Source organism: Onthophagus taurus, chromosome 11, assembly GCF_036711975.1.
Source record: "Onthophagus taurus isolate NC chromosome 11, IU_Otau_3.0, whole genome shotgun sequence".
In the NCBI taxonomy this organism is placed as follows: domain Eukaryota; kingdom Metazoa; phylum Arthropoda; class Insecta; order Coleoptera; family Scarabaeidae; genus Onthophagus; species Onthophagus taurus.
Genome location: NC_091976.1, coordinates 564517 through 583621, shown reverse-complemented (window position 1 = coordinate 583621; position 19105 = coordinate 564517). Strand labels below are relative to the sequence as shown.

General features: G+C 33.8%; 1 protein-coding gene across 2 annotated transcripts in view; it reads right to left on the bottom strand.

Annotated features, from left to right (window-relative positions):
* Positions 1-4575: 4575 nt before the first annotated feature.
* LOC111417870 (protein bark beetle) overlaps positions 4576-19105 on the bottom strand; it is a 47865-nt gene continuing 33335 nt past the window's right edge. The window contains exons 5-9 of one of the 2 annotated variants that reach the window (XM_023050263.2): positions 16931-17286; positions 16698-16823; positions 6847-6861; positions 5948-6665; positions 4576-5896 (exon numbers count right to left, since the gene is read on the bottom strand). In XM_023050263.2, the coding sequence (XP_022906031.2) occupies positions 5153-5896; positions 5948-6665; positions 6847-6861; positions 16698-16823; positions 16931-17286 (1959 nt within the window). In that variant the 3' untranslated portion in view covers positions 4576-5152. The remainder of the gene's footprint in view (positions 5897-5947; positions 6666-6846; positions 6862-16697; positions 16824-16930; positions 17287-19105) is intronic. The other variant, XM_023050264.2, reaches the window with a different exon arrangement.

Genomic DNA, 19105 nt, shown 5'->3' with positions numbered 1-19105 from the left:
ATATATTGTAGTAGGAGAAAGTTGCCCAACAATCAAATAACTTCAGTTTTTCAGGTTTTATATTACTTTGTTTATTTTTAGTTCATATTATTTGTATTGTTATTTTAATGAACGTTAATAAAGTAATATTTACTTACCTTTATATATTTCTTCAAAACCTTTATGATTGCGTCACAGGTCTCTATAATAATCTTTCCAAGTGTTTGAGCAGCTATTGCTGTTTCGAACTTTAAACCCTCGTAAGTAAGCCCAGAAGTAAGGTATCGTAAAGTTGCAAATAACCTTTACTTGGGTGATATTGCTTCTCTCATTATAGTATGTTGTTTTTCTATGTGGTGTTATCATTACCAATAATTCGCCAAAAGTAGTGGGGTCCATTCGTAAATAATTTTTGTAATCTAGTGGTGAACTCAATTGAAGTTCCTTGAGGAGATTTGCGTGGCTAAAAAGGGATCTTTTCTTCAACCACTCTTTCATCCATACTCTCCTCTTCCTCCTTCTTTTTTTAATACCAACATCCTCGGAGGTTATAGCAATTATTATAGCTAAAGAGAGACCTGTTGTCTTTGAGTCGTGAGGATGGTGGCTTTCCTACGTTCAAACCTGAAACAATGCAAGTAGAAATTCAAATACTTCATATAATTCACTGTTTCTGTTTAGTTCTTTAATTGATGTCTAAAAAGTGTTGAGGTACTCCTGAAAACATTGAGACCTCTGAAAGATATGTAGAATAAGAACTGTCTTTATGGACGAGACGCTTACCCGCTGTTTGTGAATCATTAGGTGAGTGTTGCTCCTGCGTTACTCAGTTATTGCGAAGTGGTGAAGGGAGTTGAATTTCGAAGTTCATGGGGATATGGATGGTTGCCAATGTAAACTCCGTGAAGTACTGATACAGAGAGAAGTATAGTAACGCATCGGTGTGGGTGCGATAAGTATTAATTACTCCGTAGAGAGCCAGACGAACATTTTGAGGTATTGATGGTATTAATCGGATCCTTCGTTACTTTGATACAGCCTAAAACAACTCAACAAAATCAGTTTTCTTAGTATTTTTCCCAATTCTTTTTACACTTTATCGCACCGTAACAAAAATATATATATATAAACAAAGAAGTTAGCTATTCTATCCTGTAGAATATTTAACTCTCTACATATCGATACATTGGCGCCATGGTAAAACGTATTTTATCGGAGAGATCGTTAATTTACGAGAATCGTGCAAAATTTCAAGTACTTTACTTATTGTAGTAGTATATGATTAGTTTTTGACAATTTCTTGTATGTCTTTGGGTCGGTTTTTTGATGACACTCTAGAGATAATCTACCACCATCCCTGCGTCGCAGTAACCTGGATAACGTCTATCCAATGTCATTAAATCTTGATGGAATCGCCCGCCTTGTTCGTCACTTTCCGCTCCAAAAAAATTTAAGTACGAACGGAGCAAATTTGAGGATTTTGAGCGACATATTTGCATTGGGTGATTGTGCAATAAGTTGGAAATTATTTCAGAACAATTCTTATCTTTATGGTTTCCTAAAAATTCAAAAGATGTTAAAAATGATTTAAGTTGCGATTTTTTGCTTAGTGACATTACACCTCATTTGGAGAGTTTGTGGGTGGAGGTGCGAGCGAATGGATTGTCTACGGTCGTGGGGGTGGCCTATAGACCGCCTGATTGCTCTTTTTGGTCGTTTCTTTCAGAGTTTCAATCTGCCCTGTCTTCGTTTGCTGTTCAATCGGATTCTTTTGTTTGTCTTTTAGATTTTAATGTTAATTTACTAACTCTGGATGGTGTCCAATCATCGCGATTTATTTCATTGATTGAGCAGTTTAATCTTCGTCAAATTATAACCGACCCGACAAGAATAACCCATAGTTCCGCTACATTAATAGATCATGTTATAGTTTTTGAGGATGCAGTTGTTGAAAATAGTGGTGTTCAACCTATTCATAATATTGCAGATCATAATTTGGTGTTCGTTGATCTCGGGATGCATGGAACATTAAAAAATGTATGCCCGAAACTTACATTTCGTGATTTCAAACACCTTAATGTTTTCTGCGGATTTGCTGTCAGTACCCTGGTGCCGAATACTCCAATTTCAGGACATTATACTTATAAGATTTCGTGATCAGGCTTATAGTAGATTCCGCCAGAGCAGGTGTCCCAATCACTTCCAGTATTATAAACAACTACGTAATTACACTAACTCGGCCATTCTGAGAGAAAAACGGGCGTTTTTAAACACACTGTTTCAGGAGCGATCTTGTGATCTTTGGATGAGTTTTAGGAAATTGGGTGTTGTCAAAAATAAGACTCAAGTATTGACTGATACTGGTTTTGATGCTGATACTGTTAATAATTTCCTTCTCAGCACTCAAACTAATTCAACGGGAAGTGCTGAGTTGATTAACTTTTATTGCAATAACATACTTCCACAAGTTACAGAAAAACTAACATTTGCTCTTACAAATGAAACTGAAATTTTCAGTATTCTATGTGGTATCAAATCAAACTTTGTTGGTATGGATGGCATAAGTGTTAAAATGCTTTTAATGTGTTGTCCCACAATTTTGCCCTTCTTGTGCCATATAATTAACTATTCCATTGAATGTTCTGTGTTCCCTGATATTTGGAAGATCGCCCAATTCCCAATTCTCAATTTTGGTAACTCCAATTCCAAAAACCCAAAATCCTCATGATATATTCATGAGGATTCAAGGTTTGTGAGAGGGTCATAGCGGTCAGACTTCGCTGTCATCTTGATGATTATAATGTGTTGCCCAGTTGCCAGTCTGGGTTTCGTCCGGGATTTAGTAGCGCTACTGCGCTTCTGGGTGTGACGGATGAAATCTTCAAAGCAATTGACGACAAACGGGTTACTATCTTAACACTTTTGGATTTTTCTAAGGCTTTTGATAGAATACATCATGATACTTTAGTGGTTGCGCTCCATTATATAGGTTTATCTTTAGGTTCGATTCATTTAGTACAAAGTTATTTGTCTGGACGAAAGCAGTTGGTTAAACTTAATGGTGGTACCTCCAATACCGCAGATGTTATATCGGGTGTCCCACAGGGCTCTATTTTGGGTCCTCTGTTATATCTGATATCTACAATTGGGTTCGCTAATGTTTTGGATCACTGCCATACTTTTATGCTGATGATACTCAACTGCTCTACTCCTTTAAACTGTGTGATATGGAAGACGCTGAAAGCAAAATTAATCATGACTTAGTTAAGGTCGAAGAACTTGCTGGCAAGCTTTGTCTACGGATTAATTCTAGTAAGTCATCGGTTATGGTTTTTGGGGATAGAGCTTCATTCGAGTTTGTAAAAACTAACTTGCAATTGGTGATGGGTGGAAGTCGTCTTAGCTTTGGGGAAAATGTAAAAAATTTGGGTATATGTTTCGATGAGCGCCTTCGCTTTGATGGGCATGTTCGGTCCCTTCTACGGCGAGCTTACTCTACATTAAGGTTGCTTTACAACAACAAATACATTTTGAACCAAAACCTTAGAACGCATCTGTGTGATACCTTGGTGTTGTCCATCTTCAATTACGGTGACGTAATATATCACTCCTGCCTTGACAGCGTTCACACTGCTAAAATTCAAAAGTTACAAAACTCTTGTCTGCGATTTATATATGGTATCCGTAGAAGGGAGCGCATATCACATACGCTGGCACGGGCTGGTTGGTTGAGCATGACACGGCGAAGGACTCTTCATTGCTTATGTCTCTACCACAAAATTATCTTAAAAAATTAAATTCAATTAAATTCGCCTTACCTTTATGATAAAATTAGATTTCGCACAGATATCCATAATATTAATATTAGGCAAAAACATACGCTAACGATACCTCACCACCGCTTAGAAATTTTCAAACGCAGCTTTACGTATTGTATGCCTAACTTATACAATTGGCTACCTGATTCCTTCAAGAGTCTTTCTCTGATTTCCTTTAAGGCAAGGGTTAGGGCTTGTTTAAGTGAGCGGCAGGTTGACTGAGCACTCTTCTTCTTTGTTTATTTTGATATGGTTTCATAGCCGGGGGGGAGATTGAGATTTATATATGTATGCTTGTTATATATAAGTATGCTTCTTATTGTGTATTTTAAGTTTGTTAATTTTTTTTTGCGCTTATAATCGGCTTGATTTCATTTAAATTTTATTTTTCAATTTTTGTCTTATTATTTTGCTGAGGGTCATTGAAAAACAGTGCGACAAAGGGGCCTTGGTCACATGACCCTCTTTAATCGGAACTGCCTTTTTATAATTTTTTCTATTTGTACATATATTATATCTTATCCGATTAATAAACATTATTATTATTATCTTGAAATAAAGAACATTTTAAAGCAAATTTGATAAAGATTTAATGTGGTATAAATGATTTCTTATTTCCCATAAAAATCGTTGTTATGATTTTTTAAATACAACTCTGCACGTTTCATTGTTATAGACATGAAATATAAATTTAAAAAAATCGTATCTCAAGAACAAATTAATGACTATAAATTTACCTAAAAAGCTTTCATTATCAATTTTTGAAATAAAACAAAAATTATATGATAAGTTTTTATTGGTACATTATTTCGATGAGATCTCGAATTTAACTACAAAAAAATGCAACTAATTTTACGTATTTATAAAAAAATCGGTTTTCTAATTTAAAGGGCTATATGTGTACACAGGGTAAGTCAAAATCTTAAAATCTAATTACAATTTTAAGGCAGTCATTCAAGGCTTATCATTTACATAAGTGGACGGTTCTTTTTTATTTTTTTTAAATTATTTAGTGTAATATTTTTATTAACAAAAGAAAAAGTAATTAATAAATAACATAAAAAACTTATCTAAAATTTGGTAAAATTAATACATAGAACACAATAAAAAGTACGGTAAAAAAAGATTAAAATTAAGATTTATTTAAAATAAGTTGTTCATTGTAGCATTATAGGTCTAGTTATTTTTTTATGTCGAGTTAAACTAGTATCACATTTTTTTATTAAACTCTTTATACAGTCCATTAAAAAAACGTAATTATCACATATTTACATAAAGCACTATTTTCTTCTTCCATATAGTTTTCTTTTATTTAAAAAAATATGATATTTAATTTTGATATTTTGTGTTGAAGTTCACATGGCTGTTTCTAAAGGTTGACTCTTACTCCTACTCGATTTACTTATAGGATGATTTTGGATCAATTCATCTGGCTCATAGTAATCAAAATCGGTTTCTAACAAAGCTTCCGATTTCGATCGATTTTTCGTTTTCTTCTCTTCAAAACCTTGCAAATCTGGTGAATAACTCGAGCTCCTTGCATAATGATGTTCGTGATCTTGATTATCAGGTGGAGGATCCGGCAATTTTTCCCTTTGTTTCGGTAACTTCTTATTTAATTCTTCCAAATAGTTGATTTTCGGTTGGGTGTATATATTTGAATCATTTTTTCTGTTCTTCAAACTCGATCCTGATGAGTCACTTAAAGGAAGCGTATCCGTTGTGTAATATTCACTCGGTGGATACGACATAGTTTGGGGATCTTGTGAGTGAATAATCGGAGTTTCCTCGTTTGTGTTTCCATCTTGGACGCTTTCAGCTCGCGATTGATAATTTGAGTTACTCGCAAACGTAGAGTTATCTTTAAAACCTTCGTTTTTGAAGGCTAAATTAAATTGGGGTTGAGCGTATTGGTTAGTTTCGGGTTTATACACTTGATTAAAGGAAGTGTTTGGGTTGTGAGCTGCGTAGATTTCGTAAGATTGATTATCATCAATTGTTGAAGTATAAGCGGATTTCTCCATGCTGTCTATTGATCCTTCGCTTATCATTTTTTTGTAATCAGAATTTTTTGTTAAGGTATCTGTTGATCTTGTACTCTAAAATAAAAAGAAAATTAACGGAATTTTTAATAAATAATTATAACTTACTAATTGTCCCATTCTTCTTCTATACCCAGGATCTGAAAATCCATTAACAGTTCCAACCGATTTCAAAGATTGCAAACTTCTTCTAATACTGCTTCTTCTTTCAAACCGCTGAGTTTGGCGATACTTAGATTTGCTCCACCAACAAACGGCTACGAGTATTAATAATAAAATACAACCAGCGATCGTGCAAATTATCGCTATTAATAAAGCATCTCCCTGCCATACTAATGGCTGGATAAAAACTTTAGGATCGATTTCGCAAATAAACGGATTTCGTTCGAAACAATCTCCCAATTCGATTGTATGGTAAGCAAATTGAGTGCATTGATTTATGCGATCGATGTGTTGCACCCAAACTTTATCGGAATACAAAAACCATTGCTGCTGTTTTCTTAGGAAATCATACAAAATGTAATAATTGGTGTTTCCAATTAGATAAGGCATCGTGGCGTTATCTTTTTGGCAGAAATCTCTCGCCTCGTAAAAGTTCATTGGTGCACCAATATAAGTGTAACAAGTATCACCGACTAACTCCCAACCTGGTGGACATTTCCCGTTTAATATAGATTTGTTGTTGAAGTGAAAAGGAATGTAGTCCACTTCCAATAATCTCGCATCATCAGAATAATCTTTGATTCTTCCAGTTACAGCTGGAGTGGTGTTGAATCCCCAAAAGTTGTATCTCGCGTCAATCTTGGTTTTCCACAGTTCCAAAGTACTACAAAAATAATTGTAATTAAATTATAAATTAAATTAAAACAGTAACAATTCCTTACAAAAAGAAGCATATTTAATGTTACAAAAAAAACAATACATCACAAAAAATGACGAAAATTAACAATAAATTGGATAAAAGATTGCGTAAGCTATATCCAGTGCAAAAATCGCTTAAATCTTACCTGTTAAACTCAAATCTGTTTTCATGCACCATGCAACATAGAAAAAATAAGTTTGAATTAGTTCAATTAAAATTGTATCTACAACTAGGCAAATTTATCTTGGCAGGTCAGTTGCGCAGAAGGACTGCGACAATAAATTTGAAAAACCCATCTTCAAAATATTAAATAGCAACTAAACTCGTTCTTGAGATACGATTTTCTAAAATTAACAATTCATATCTACGATAATCAAACATGCGGAAAAAGTCATAACAATGATGATTATGGAAAATAAGAAATCATCTATGGCATATTGAATATTTATCAAATTTGCTTTAAATCAGCCATGTCCAACCCAAATTACTCTTCGGGCCAAAATTTAGGAATGTACAAGGCACTGGGCCGCCACCCACCTAAACAAGAAAATTTCAATTCTAGCGCACACTCGCGCTCAAATGAGATACGTATACACAAACTAGCATGTACACAGATATACACAATAATATATAGGTATTTTAGTAAATTACAACAGATATTTAATGTGAAACTTGTTTATTTATTTTATTTGAAATTTTTTTAATATCAACTTCTAATTTTGTTGTGGCACAACGTAACTGATTCGTCAAATTTGCGTCGGTGAGCCTGTTACGGTCTTTGGTTTTGATTAATTTTAATCTAGAAAAAAAAGGACTCACAGAGATTCGTTGTGCCGTTTGCTGCCACAATACACATAGCTAATTTTTTCAAATTAGGAAATTTATCTTCCTGGATATATTTTCCATAAAAGTCGACTATATTGATGTCCTCAAACCTTAATTTCATTTCTGAGTTGGACTGCAGATCGATAAGTTCCAGTTGTAAATAACCTGGAGCTGAATTCACATCAATATTAAATGGACAATTAAAAATATTGAACATTTGTTCAAATTTTTCTAGGTAGGCAAATCTTTTTTCAAATTCCTCAAGCAAATCTTTAATATTATGCGAATATTCGGAAATGGGTTTATTTTCCATTTCGAAATCATTTAAGTGAGGGAAATGTGTGGCATTATTCGATTTCAGTTGATTTTGAAAATATTTTAATTTAGCAATGAATGTCTTTATGTCTTGATAGCAATTCGTAATTAATTTATTTTCTCCTTGAAGATTCTGATTTAGTTCATTTAATTTAATTGAAAAGAAAAATCAACTGTACTTTTTACTGGTTTTAAATTTATTAATCGTTTTGTCTTACATGTTTCGATAACAAGTTATCATCTTCAGAGACGTGCGTCAAATTTAATTAAGAAGAAACATTTAAATTAAGGTTCAACGTGAATACAATCAAAGATCGGGGTGTAAAACTAAAATTCTTGTTTGTAATTTGTTTTTGGTGTTAACATCTATGCTGTTGCTGTCGAAAAAAAAATTTCGAACATTTTTTTTTTTCGACAGCAACAGCATAGATGTTAACACCAAAAACAAATTACAAACAAGAATTTTAGTTTTACACCCCGATCTTTGATTGTATTCACGTTGAACCTTAATTTAAATGTTTCTTCTTAATTAAATTTGACGCACGTCTCTGAAGATGATAACTTGTTATCGAAACATGTAAGACAAAACGATTAATAAATTTAAAACCAGTAAAAAGTACAGTTGATTTTTCTTTTCAATTATCAAAAACTGGTCGATCATGGATCAAATAAACCCTTACGCTTTAATTCATTTAATTTAGTTGTGATATCTATTAAGAAACACAAATCCAACAACCATTTTTCATCGTATAATTGTGGAACGTCTTCGCCGTTCTCATTCATGAAAATTCTAATTTCTTCCCTGAGGTTCCAAAATTTTAATAAACATTTTCCACGACTCAACCATCGTATTTTGGCGTAATATATTAGATCACAGTACTCGGACTCCAGTTCGCGAAGGTATTCTTGAAACTGGCGGTGTTTTAATGAATTATTTTTTATTTTGTTAATAATATTAATGACAACTGACATCACGTGAAACATATTTAATGACTGAGCACATAGATTTTCTATATGTAAACAACAATGACAAATAAATAAATCCAAAAATGATGTATTTTGTCCCAAGCTTTCAATATGTTTGCAAATTAAAGTAACTGCTCCTATGTTTTTTCCTATCATTGATGGTGCTCCATCGGTTGTAATACCAATAAGTTTTTTTTAATCTAATTGTCAATCTTCCGCGCATTTTAGAACAGCATCTTTAATATCTTTGCCCGTTGTTGTATCCTTCAGACTCACAAGATCAAGGAGTTCTTCTGTTACTTTCAGCTTATTATCAACTCCGCGAATAAATATAGCAAGTTGTGATGTATCCTTGATATCGGTTGTTTCATCCAAAGCTAATGAGTAGTACACAAATTGTTTGGTATGTTCATTGAGGTTTAGGGAAATTTCATTGGAAATATCATCAACTCTACGTGCAACAGTTTGATGAGACAGACTTATTTGTTTATAAATATGAACTTTTTCCGGGCTAATATCTTCAGCTGCAGCAATTAAACATTCTTTGATGTATTCTCCATCCGAGAAAGGTTTCATTTTTTTAGCAATAATTTGAGAAATTTTTAAACTTGTACTGACAATGTCGTTTGATTGTTGATTTTGTTTTTGAAACACATTTTGTTGAGACTTTAAGTTAGCTTTAAGTAAGTGTAATTTGGCCTTGCGTTCACCACCAGAAAGTACAGAAAGTTCCGTATGTTTTTCATAATGTCTTCGTATGTTATAAGTTTTAGCAGTAATCGTTTCACGACAAACTAAGCACACAGCATTATTTTTTACTTGCAAGAAAAAGTAGTCATCTTCCCAATTATTTTTAAATTGTTTGTTTTCATCTTCTAGTTTTCTTTTCTTCCTACCCGACATCGCACGTCAATATTATGGACAATTTTATTTATTCTGGTATAATTAAAGAAACGAATAAATTTTTGTAGGACTGCAAATTAAAATAAAATATTACTTACTTTTATTTTCACAACCTTTTTAAAACAATAAGTTTATCAACTCTGTGATTAATCAACTCTCTACGAAGAACTCGCATAAACTGAAGGGACTAGAAAATTTTATGATTCAATCCACTTTTGAGCGAAACAGGGGAATACCCGACAAAACGGACAAATTCGCAGTTACGTATCTCCGAATCTACGTAAGTCGGGTTTACGTAGGTCGGGGTATTTACTGTATTCGTAAACGCCATACATCGGGATTCGCTATTGTGCAAATTATTTTTTTAACATCGTCATTGCCGACACCTCGGCGGCGGTGTCAAAAAAATTAAGATGAAAGGTTCTTCCCAATATATTAAGCTATGTGTTTACCAAATTTGGTGAAATTCGGCCAAGGAATAACTGAGTAAAATCGGTATATAGGTACCCACATACATACAAGATTCCATTTTTATATATTAAGATATAGGAGTTTTATAAAACGTCATTCGACCAAGTAATAAAAATTATTTGTATTATCGATTATTAAAATTTAAATATTAATTTGTGCGATTTCCTTTTTTTGTTATCGGGCCGCACAAAAATCGCAATCGGGCCGCAGGCGGCCCGTGTGCCGCCAGTTGGACATGGCTGCTTTAAAATGTTCTTTATTTCATGATGATATCTCAATTCGTTCTTCAGATACCATTTTTTAAATTTATATTTCATTTCTATAGACATCAAACATGCAGAGTTGGATTTAAAAAATCATAACAACGATGATTATGGACATTGGATATTTATAAAATTTGCGGTAGTTAGTCAAAGTACCGGCAGTTTTAAACACACATTTTAATCTGTAGTCATCTATTCGTTGCATTTAGAGCTGTCGGTATTTTCTACTATACAAGAAAGAACCTGCATAGAAATTGACGCAATTCGCACTGTAGGGTTTTTATGTATATTTAAACTTATTCATCCAGATGTGAGGTTAGAAGTTTAGTGAAAAGTGGTGTTACTGAATTTTGTTGTTGAAAAAGGTATCTCTTTGATAAACGGTTATTAGATGTCATTTGTAAGCAGCTTCGTGTATTGCAATTAAAATTTTCAAACATTTCTTATTTTTATCCCAAAAAAAGTTACATTTTGCGAAAAGTTGCAAACATAAAAGTACCGTCAAAATAATAACAGGTACAATATTGACATTGATGAAAAATGAGCCAAGCGAATACACATACGTTTTGGTACTTGAACAAAGCTTTGACTAATGAAGAACTTTTGGTTGAGGCTGAAAAAGTGTGTGTTGAATTAGATAATCTTCCGTTGGATAATTTTGAATAGACAGACATAGAAAATGAAGAAGATGACATTGTTATTACTGGTGCTAGTAATGTACCTATGCTGCAAGATGAAGTAGAACAACTAACTAATCAAAATAAGGAAAGTGACATTCCAGAATACGATTATCCAGAAGGTATAATATAATGGGTAATACTTTTGCAACTTGCAATAATCCTACAGATTATTTTCTAACACTGATGGGTAATTGTGTGAAAGATATTACCTTTTAAAGTATAATTTGTACGCCACCCAAATAACTAAAACGCTAAATTGGAAGAAAGAAGAGTTGCTATGTTTCCTTGGCATAAATTTTTAATGAGTTATCACAGTTTGCCAAGCTATAAACTATTCTGGAGTAATGCTGAAGACTTAGGTGTACCACTTGTCATTCGAACAATGTAACAGGTTTCAGGAAACTTTATCATATCTGCATGTCAACGATAACAGCATTATTCCTAAGAACAATACGGACTAACTATACAAGATCCGTCCGTATTTTGAAACACTTAACCGTTAGTTCTCCAGTTGTTATCATGGCACTAGGACAGCGTTTCTCAACGTTTCAGTATTCGGACCCCAACCTTTCTTTTGCGTCATTTGTTCAAAAATTTTGGCAGCAGACAGCATGAAACCTAATAAACTTAGACGCCATTTGGAAACACTTCATGGTGAGTACGTTAACAAGCCCCGAGAATTCTTTGAATTAAAATTAGTCATATGAAGAGCAAACATCATTCTTCAAAAAAACTTTGTTTGTGAACGAAAAAGTTTTACTTGCCTCTTACAAAGTATCATATAAAATAGCCAGATATAAAAAGGCTCACACCATTGGTGAAGACCTTATTCTGCCAGTTGCGATGGAGATTGTAGAAACTATGTTTGGAGATAATTTTGCCAAACAATTACAATCCATACCTCTTTCAAATGATACTGTTGCCCGCCGAATTGGTGATATAGCCGAAAATGTAACAGCTTCTTGAAAAGTTGTCAAATTGTTTTCGATTCAACTTGACGAGGCAACAGATAGCAATAAAGACGCTCATTTAATTGCCGATGTCTGATTTTGTGATCGCATATCGGCACTAGAAGAACTACTTTTCTGCAAACCTATAGAACTCAAAGCAACAGCACTCGCTTTGTTTGATATTTTAATTGATTTTATTAATGAGGCAAACATAGAGTGGAAGAATTGCGTTGGAATATGCACCGATGGTGCTTGTACAATATCTGGAAGATTCCAAAGCGTACAAGCACTTGTGAAACAAAAATCTCCGCAATGTGTCCAGACACCGATCATCTATAGAAAGGCTATAGAAATCTATATATAGAAAGGCTCAACATTGTGCTAACGACGGTTGTAACTGTAATAACTTATATAGAAATGAGACCCGTAAAATCAAGAATCTTTAATGCACTTTGCAAATATATGGGTGCAGAACATTCAACGTTGCTATTTTATTGTGAGGCCATAGCGTGGGAAATTTCTACAACGTGTTTATGAGTTAAAAGAGGAAATTGCCACTTTTCTAGAAGAGGAAAGCCGCCTGGAAGCCAAAAAGTTTCGAGATGCTTTATTTGTGATGAAATTGGTTATATATTCGAGAAATTAAATACCCTGAATCTACAACTCCAAGGAGCAAACACACATATGTTGGATAGCAGTGATAAAGTTAGTGCATTCTGTAGAAATTTGGAGCTGTGGAGCAGAAATGTGAAACAAAAAAAACTAGAAATGTTTGCAAATGTGAATGAGTGTGTCAAAACATACAAGGAAGAAGAACAGTATGTGAAAGTTGTTTTTGTAACAATAGAAAGTCATTTAGCCATGTTGGCACAGAATTTTAAAAAGTATTTTCTTGCTGACGACAAAATGGTAACAACTTACAAGTGGGTTAGGGATTCATTTCGAACTATTCTCTCAACTGCAGAAGAAGAAATCTTCATAGACTTTACTGTAAGCGGCGAAATTTAGTAATAAAGAGAATTTAGTAATAAATCTCTCTTGAATTTTGGACTGGATTGGATGATGAATTTTCTCCACTGAAAACAAGAGCATTTCGTATATTATTACCATTTTCAACATCCTACCTTTGTGAAGCCGGATTTTCTGCGGTGGCTGCTTTAAAGACAAAATATAGGTCTCGACTGAAGATAGACCAAAGAATTGAGAGTGGCTATTTGTAATATAAAACCTTCTTTTGAAAAACTTTGCTGTGCGAAACAGGCCCAAGGGAGTCACTAATAATTATAATTATTACAGCTACTTTTAATTTAGTACTGATGAGTCTATTATTAGTTTCATTTGGCATTTGACAGTACCTACTGATACAATTATATTTATAGTAATTAAATACCTAGGTAATAATACGTGTGTATTAGTTTAAACGTGTACTGTAGTTACTTAATTTTTTATTAATTATCTTTTTTTTTCATTTTGATGTGTTGGCGCCCCCCATGTAGAATTATGACGCCCCCCTATGATAATGTTCAAAAGAAGGTCAAGTATGAAACAATTCAATCCAAGTTAATACAAATGGAAGGACAGTAAGTGCGTGAAATTTTGCTCTAACTTTCAAGAAACAGAAGAGACCACCGTAAAAAGAAAGCAAAAGAATGGAACGAAAATTGATGTGCGCTGTCCTTCAGTCGTTGATTACAATAAAAACATGGGTTCGGTAGATCATGCCGATCAACTTCAACAAGTGTATGCACTCGATCGCCGTTCCAAAAAGAGGTGGCACAGGCTTTTATTTGGTTTTACAGATATATGTTTCGTCAATTCTTTCGTCAAATATTCTGAATGTGAAGAGGAAAAAATGACGCTATTAGATTTTCGTCGTTCTGTAGCTACAGCTATGATAAATAAATATACAAATTTTCTGCATCCACGAAAATGTCGTAGCGCAAGTACACCAACCCAGTTACCCAAAAGACGAAAGTACGGCTATTCTGTTACTGACGACATAAGACTTGGGAACCGTGGTTCGCACTTGATTACTTTTAGAAAAGAAAGAGAAAGGTGTGAAAATTGTTCTGCCAAAGCTATTCAGTCCAGACCTCACTCAAAATGTACTGCGTGCAATGTTTATTTATGTTGTAATGAAAGAAAGAACTGTTTTTCTGAATATTATAATGTGATTTAGCTACAGCAAGTGTTTCTTATTTTCTAATGTAATAAAAAATGTATTATTTTTATATTAGCAATAAAAGTTTTTGTATACTGCAACATCACTAGAATATATTTTAATGCCTGACGGTACTCTCAAGTACCATTATCCCCCTGGAATGGGGAGATTGTCATATTTTGCTAAAATTGATTCCAAAGGCCTTTACTGAGTGTATTTTGATAGCGTTTTAATTCTGTCAAAAAGTTTCCAAATTTTTGACTTCTTGAGACACAATATATGACATAATATATTAAATTTATATTCTTAAAATCTGCAATAATCATATATGCCGAGTAGGTTATACCGTATTTTCTCGAATGTAATCCGCACCTTTTTTGCAAATTTTATGTGCTCTAAAATCAAATGCGGATTACAATCGGGTGCGGATTAGATTCGCTGTCGTATAGTTGTAATTTGGAAAATAGTAAAATAAAATCACATTATAACAATAAGACTTATTAAGGGTTTTAGAACGATATTTACATTTTTATGTGTCATTTTCTTCCCATACTACGTCATCTTCGGATTATACAAAACTTCTTAAATGATGTTATAATATTGTTTTCAGGGATCGTTTTCCCTCCTTTAATTGCTCCCGGTTTTGTTAATTCTCGAGTTTGTTAATATACATATACATACACAGGTTGTAGTATGGATGTTATTCCACCAGGTATTATTATTATGACAAGAAGTCTAAACCAAGGCCAATCAGTCTATGATTAATTAATATCCTTATTTAATAATCCTCCTGGTCTAAGACTCCATACTTGTCTTAATCATTCCATCATCAACTTTTCCATTATCCATCCTTTTTGTTGTGCCCTAACTAGGACGTCATTCAGGAAGTCTTTCAGATTTCAGAATGGTTTTTTTCTCAATATTAATAATGTCAGCAATTTTTCCCTATCACTTGTTATTGCTAGCATCAACGTTATGCGCAATTTTTCGGAACCACTCGTTTATAAAGAAATTTCCCACACACCTCTTCTTTCCAGTGTGTAATTGGGTGGCATATCCAGATATATTACCATTTCGTTGACATTTACAGTTTGAGACAAATTGAAATTTTCTTGAGAATCATTAGGAGCTTTTGGGAAATTGTAGTTCTGTGCCTCAACGATAACACCATTCGGCGCATAAATCCCACAGTCCAACCTTAGCTAGTATTAAAAATTTTTTAGTCCCTCCTTTCGTTTTTCTTGAGAGAACTAGAAAACTGCCTCGTCAATTTCATGAAATCATCTCTTTTTTGGCCCGGTAAATTTTTTGCACGATGCCTCACAGTCTGCAATAGCTACCTTGTCTTTCCGCAACAGCCGCAACGGCCGCAAGGTTACTCTCATTAACAGCAAAAATTGTACCAGCTTTTCGGTTTCCTTAACGCTAACTTAATAACATCTCTTTAAACTTTGCTGTATAGAAGAACCTTTTAGATTTTTGCTACTTTTTTTTATAATTACGCTATTATATGTATAATTAAGCACACACCACGTTCGAGCTACTACGAGGGCAGTATATGAACGGAATTCGTGCTAGGCATTACTATTTATTTGTAAAATTATATTTATTTTCCATTTTTTTCTGGCTTGGTAAATTTAAAGTCTAGTCTAATAAAAACTCGTCGTAAGCAAGGTTTCTTTAGGTACATCAGCGTCAGTCAACAGAAAAAATATATATTTATGGTTAACAACAAGCATCGCATCGTTTTGGTGTTGTTGAATTACTCAAAGAAAGATGCGGATTACATTCGCAAACTAAATTTTTTTACCACTATGCATTTTTAAAATGGGGGTGCGGATAAGATTCGAGAAAATACGGTAATTATGGAAAATTAAGAAATTATTTATGGCACTTTGGATCTATATTAACTTTGCATTAAAAGGCTGTTAATTTTATCATTACATCTCAAATGATTCTTGAGACACGATACTTTAGTGGAATGATACTAAATACTAATTAATCAATCTGTAAGCATTTATTATCAACTTGTCGGCTCTCCCACTAACAACAACTCTTCCAATTGATTGACTTTATTTACTATTAACAAGCTCATCTTATTTGTGAACTACTATTTGCAAATAACATATTAGATATTCTTGTAAATTCACTGAAATCTACAATCTCAGGCTCTCCTTATGTGTAGTATAAAGTCTGGTTGCAGCAATCAATATGCCTTTTTTAATTCTTTATAATTACTACTGCGAAGCCTACTTTATGAGAATTTAGAAAGGATTGTGTCTTACATTTTATGTTGTTTGCTACCGCGCATCTGACCGTCACAGGCTAAGATAGATTTGCCAAGCTATATTTCTATTTTTTCTATTTTAAAAAGTGTCTATTTAAAACAAAATTTTATTAAACAAAATCTACGTTTTTATAATTGACTAATATAATAATAAAGTTTTTGGAATTATACTTACAGTGATTTATTGACTGTGATCATTTCGTAATCATTGTCGGGATTGAAGAAAATGTTGTCAACGTAGTGTTGGCCAGCAGTTCCAGCGACAATAGTTGAGCGGCTCTCGCGTAAAACAGCGAAATTACTAAAATGTAAATAAATTACTAACCCAAATAATAAATGTAACTTAATAAAACCTCTAATTTTCTCATCCCTAATTAATAATACCAATATTACGAGATATGTACTTACTCATAAAAACCATTATGCGTAGTTGTTTGGTAAATCGGCAATCGAACTTTATCGAAACCCGAAACGACCAGATTGTGAAGTCCCACGTTTCTCTTAACGTAATTCCACGTAAAATTAGAAACAACCTGCTTTAACACGATGTTGCTTTCGTACAGAGCATAATTCCTGGTGAAGTAGTTCCTGTAAATCGTGACTTCCTGATACGGAGACGATTGTCGACCTTCGACATGTAATGCTGGACGGTTTGTGTTGTTCACGAAGAGATTATTATGGACGTAACCTTTTAGGGAGGTTGCGGAACCTCTCGAATCAGCTCTAATTGAGAGCCCACCTTGGTTGGAATCCACTAAGTTATTCTGAAAGAAATAAACAGGTATATTAAGATTTTAATTTTAAGATGGGTTTAATTACATAAATATTAGATATGTGAAAGAAAAGAAAAGAAAGATTTAAAAATATATATGTCAGAAACTTATAGAACAGTGTAATTTGGCTCAGTTTATTTCGATAATGCTATTAATAATAGCACTAATGCCAAGGTTCATTTAGTGTTTTTCGGATTGGTGGTACGAAAACTATAGACAAATAAAATTAAATCTTGATGATCTCATGGCCCAACCAAACACTGAAGGAGTTTTCATTTAGATACTGACGCACGCCATTATGTCAATGAGGAGGAGCTTCATTTTGAGTTGCTGCAATCTTCTATTAGTTATGGATGTAGCGTCTATTAAACGTAGGGTATACATAAACTCGCAATAACACCAATACACGAAGCAAGGTGACTAGGCAACGGTGTGACACACACGATCTTCTATAGTGAAAAGGAACAAGTGAATTTGGAGTAAATGTTCATGAAAACGGTGAATTTCTAATAGACTTTTAGAGCGGAATGGAAGAAATTGAGATGAATGAACAGTGGAACAACCTAAAGGAGTCTGTAAAAATCGAGCGAAAGGAGAAGGATCTTAGAAGATAGCCGCAGAAGAATGGACAAAATAAATATGTAAAAAAAAAGAGAAACACGAAAAATAACCCAATCCTTGAAATGAAAGAGTATTTTGATGCGCATGACACGAGGAAGCGTATAAATATTTCAAGCAACTGAGACAGGGATACAAACCAAACATTATCCTGTGCAGAAACGATTCGGGACAAATAATAAGCAAACAAGAAGAAATTAAGAGCACCTGGAAACTTTTTTTAAATAGAGATCTGTTGAACACGAAACAAGGCTTAAAGTTGAAACAGGGACACTTAATTGAAAGGCAGCAACCGGAAAACGACCTGATTATGAACCCTCTTACAATAGAAGAAATCGCGGAAGCCTTAGGGTCAACGAAGAATAAGACTCTTGAAATTAGTGGAATGCTAGCTGAAATTCGTAAATACGGCAGTCGCGAACTATCCAGTCAGCTACACTTACTGGTAGAAATATGGGAGCAAGAAGTGATCCTAGATGAATGGAAAAAAAGACATAATATGCCCAATATATAAAAGGGGGGACAAATTGAGGTACTGCAACTAGCGTGGGATATCGCTGCAGTATGTAGAATACAAGGTCGTACAATCATAGAGCTCTTGACTGGTGAATACCAAGCAGTCTTCAGGCAGGGTAGGTCAACCACCGACCAGATCTTCACAGTGAAACAAATAGGTACTATAGAAAACTCTGGGAACACGACATAGATGTTCACAACATCTGTGTTGATTTTCGCCAGGCATACACAGAGAACAACTTTATTAGATCATGTATAGGATGACGATTATTGACTCGGAGGATTGTGTAGGAATTTAAATAATTAATTTAACTCATTTAAAATAACGCAAGACTTGAAACTGACTCTATTCAATTTAGTTCTATAATACGTTATAAGAAATATGCCAGTGAGAAGAGATGACGTACAAATAGTAATGAGCCGAACAAAACAAGCGGGAGAAGATAAACATAGATAAGATAACAAGCCAAACATAAACATATGTCAATCTGAAAAAGTGCGCGAAAATAATCGGTCTTGACATTAACGTGAATAAAACAAAAGTGATAACAAAAGAGAGCAAACCTCACTCATGGCGACTTTAAATAACATTACCTGTTTAATTTGACCTATTTAGGCGTGGAGCTAACGGCTGACGGAACAGAAAATGATTAAATACATTTTTTGCTGACATATA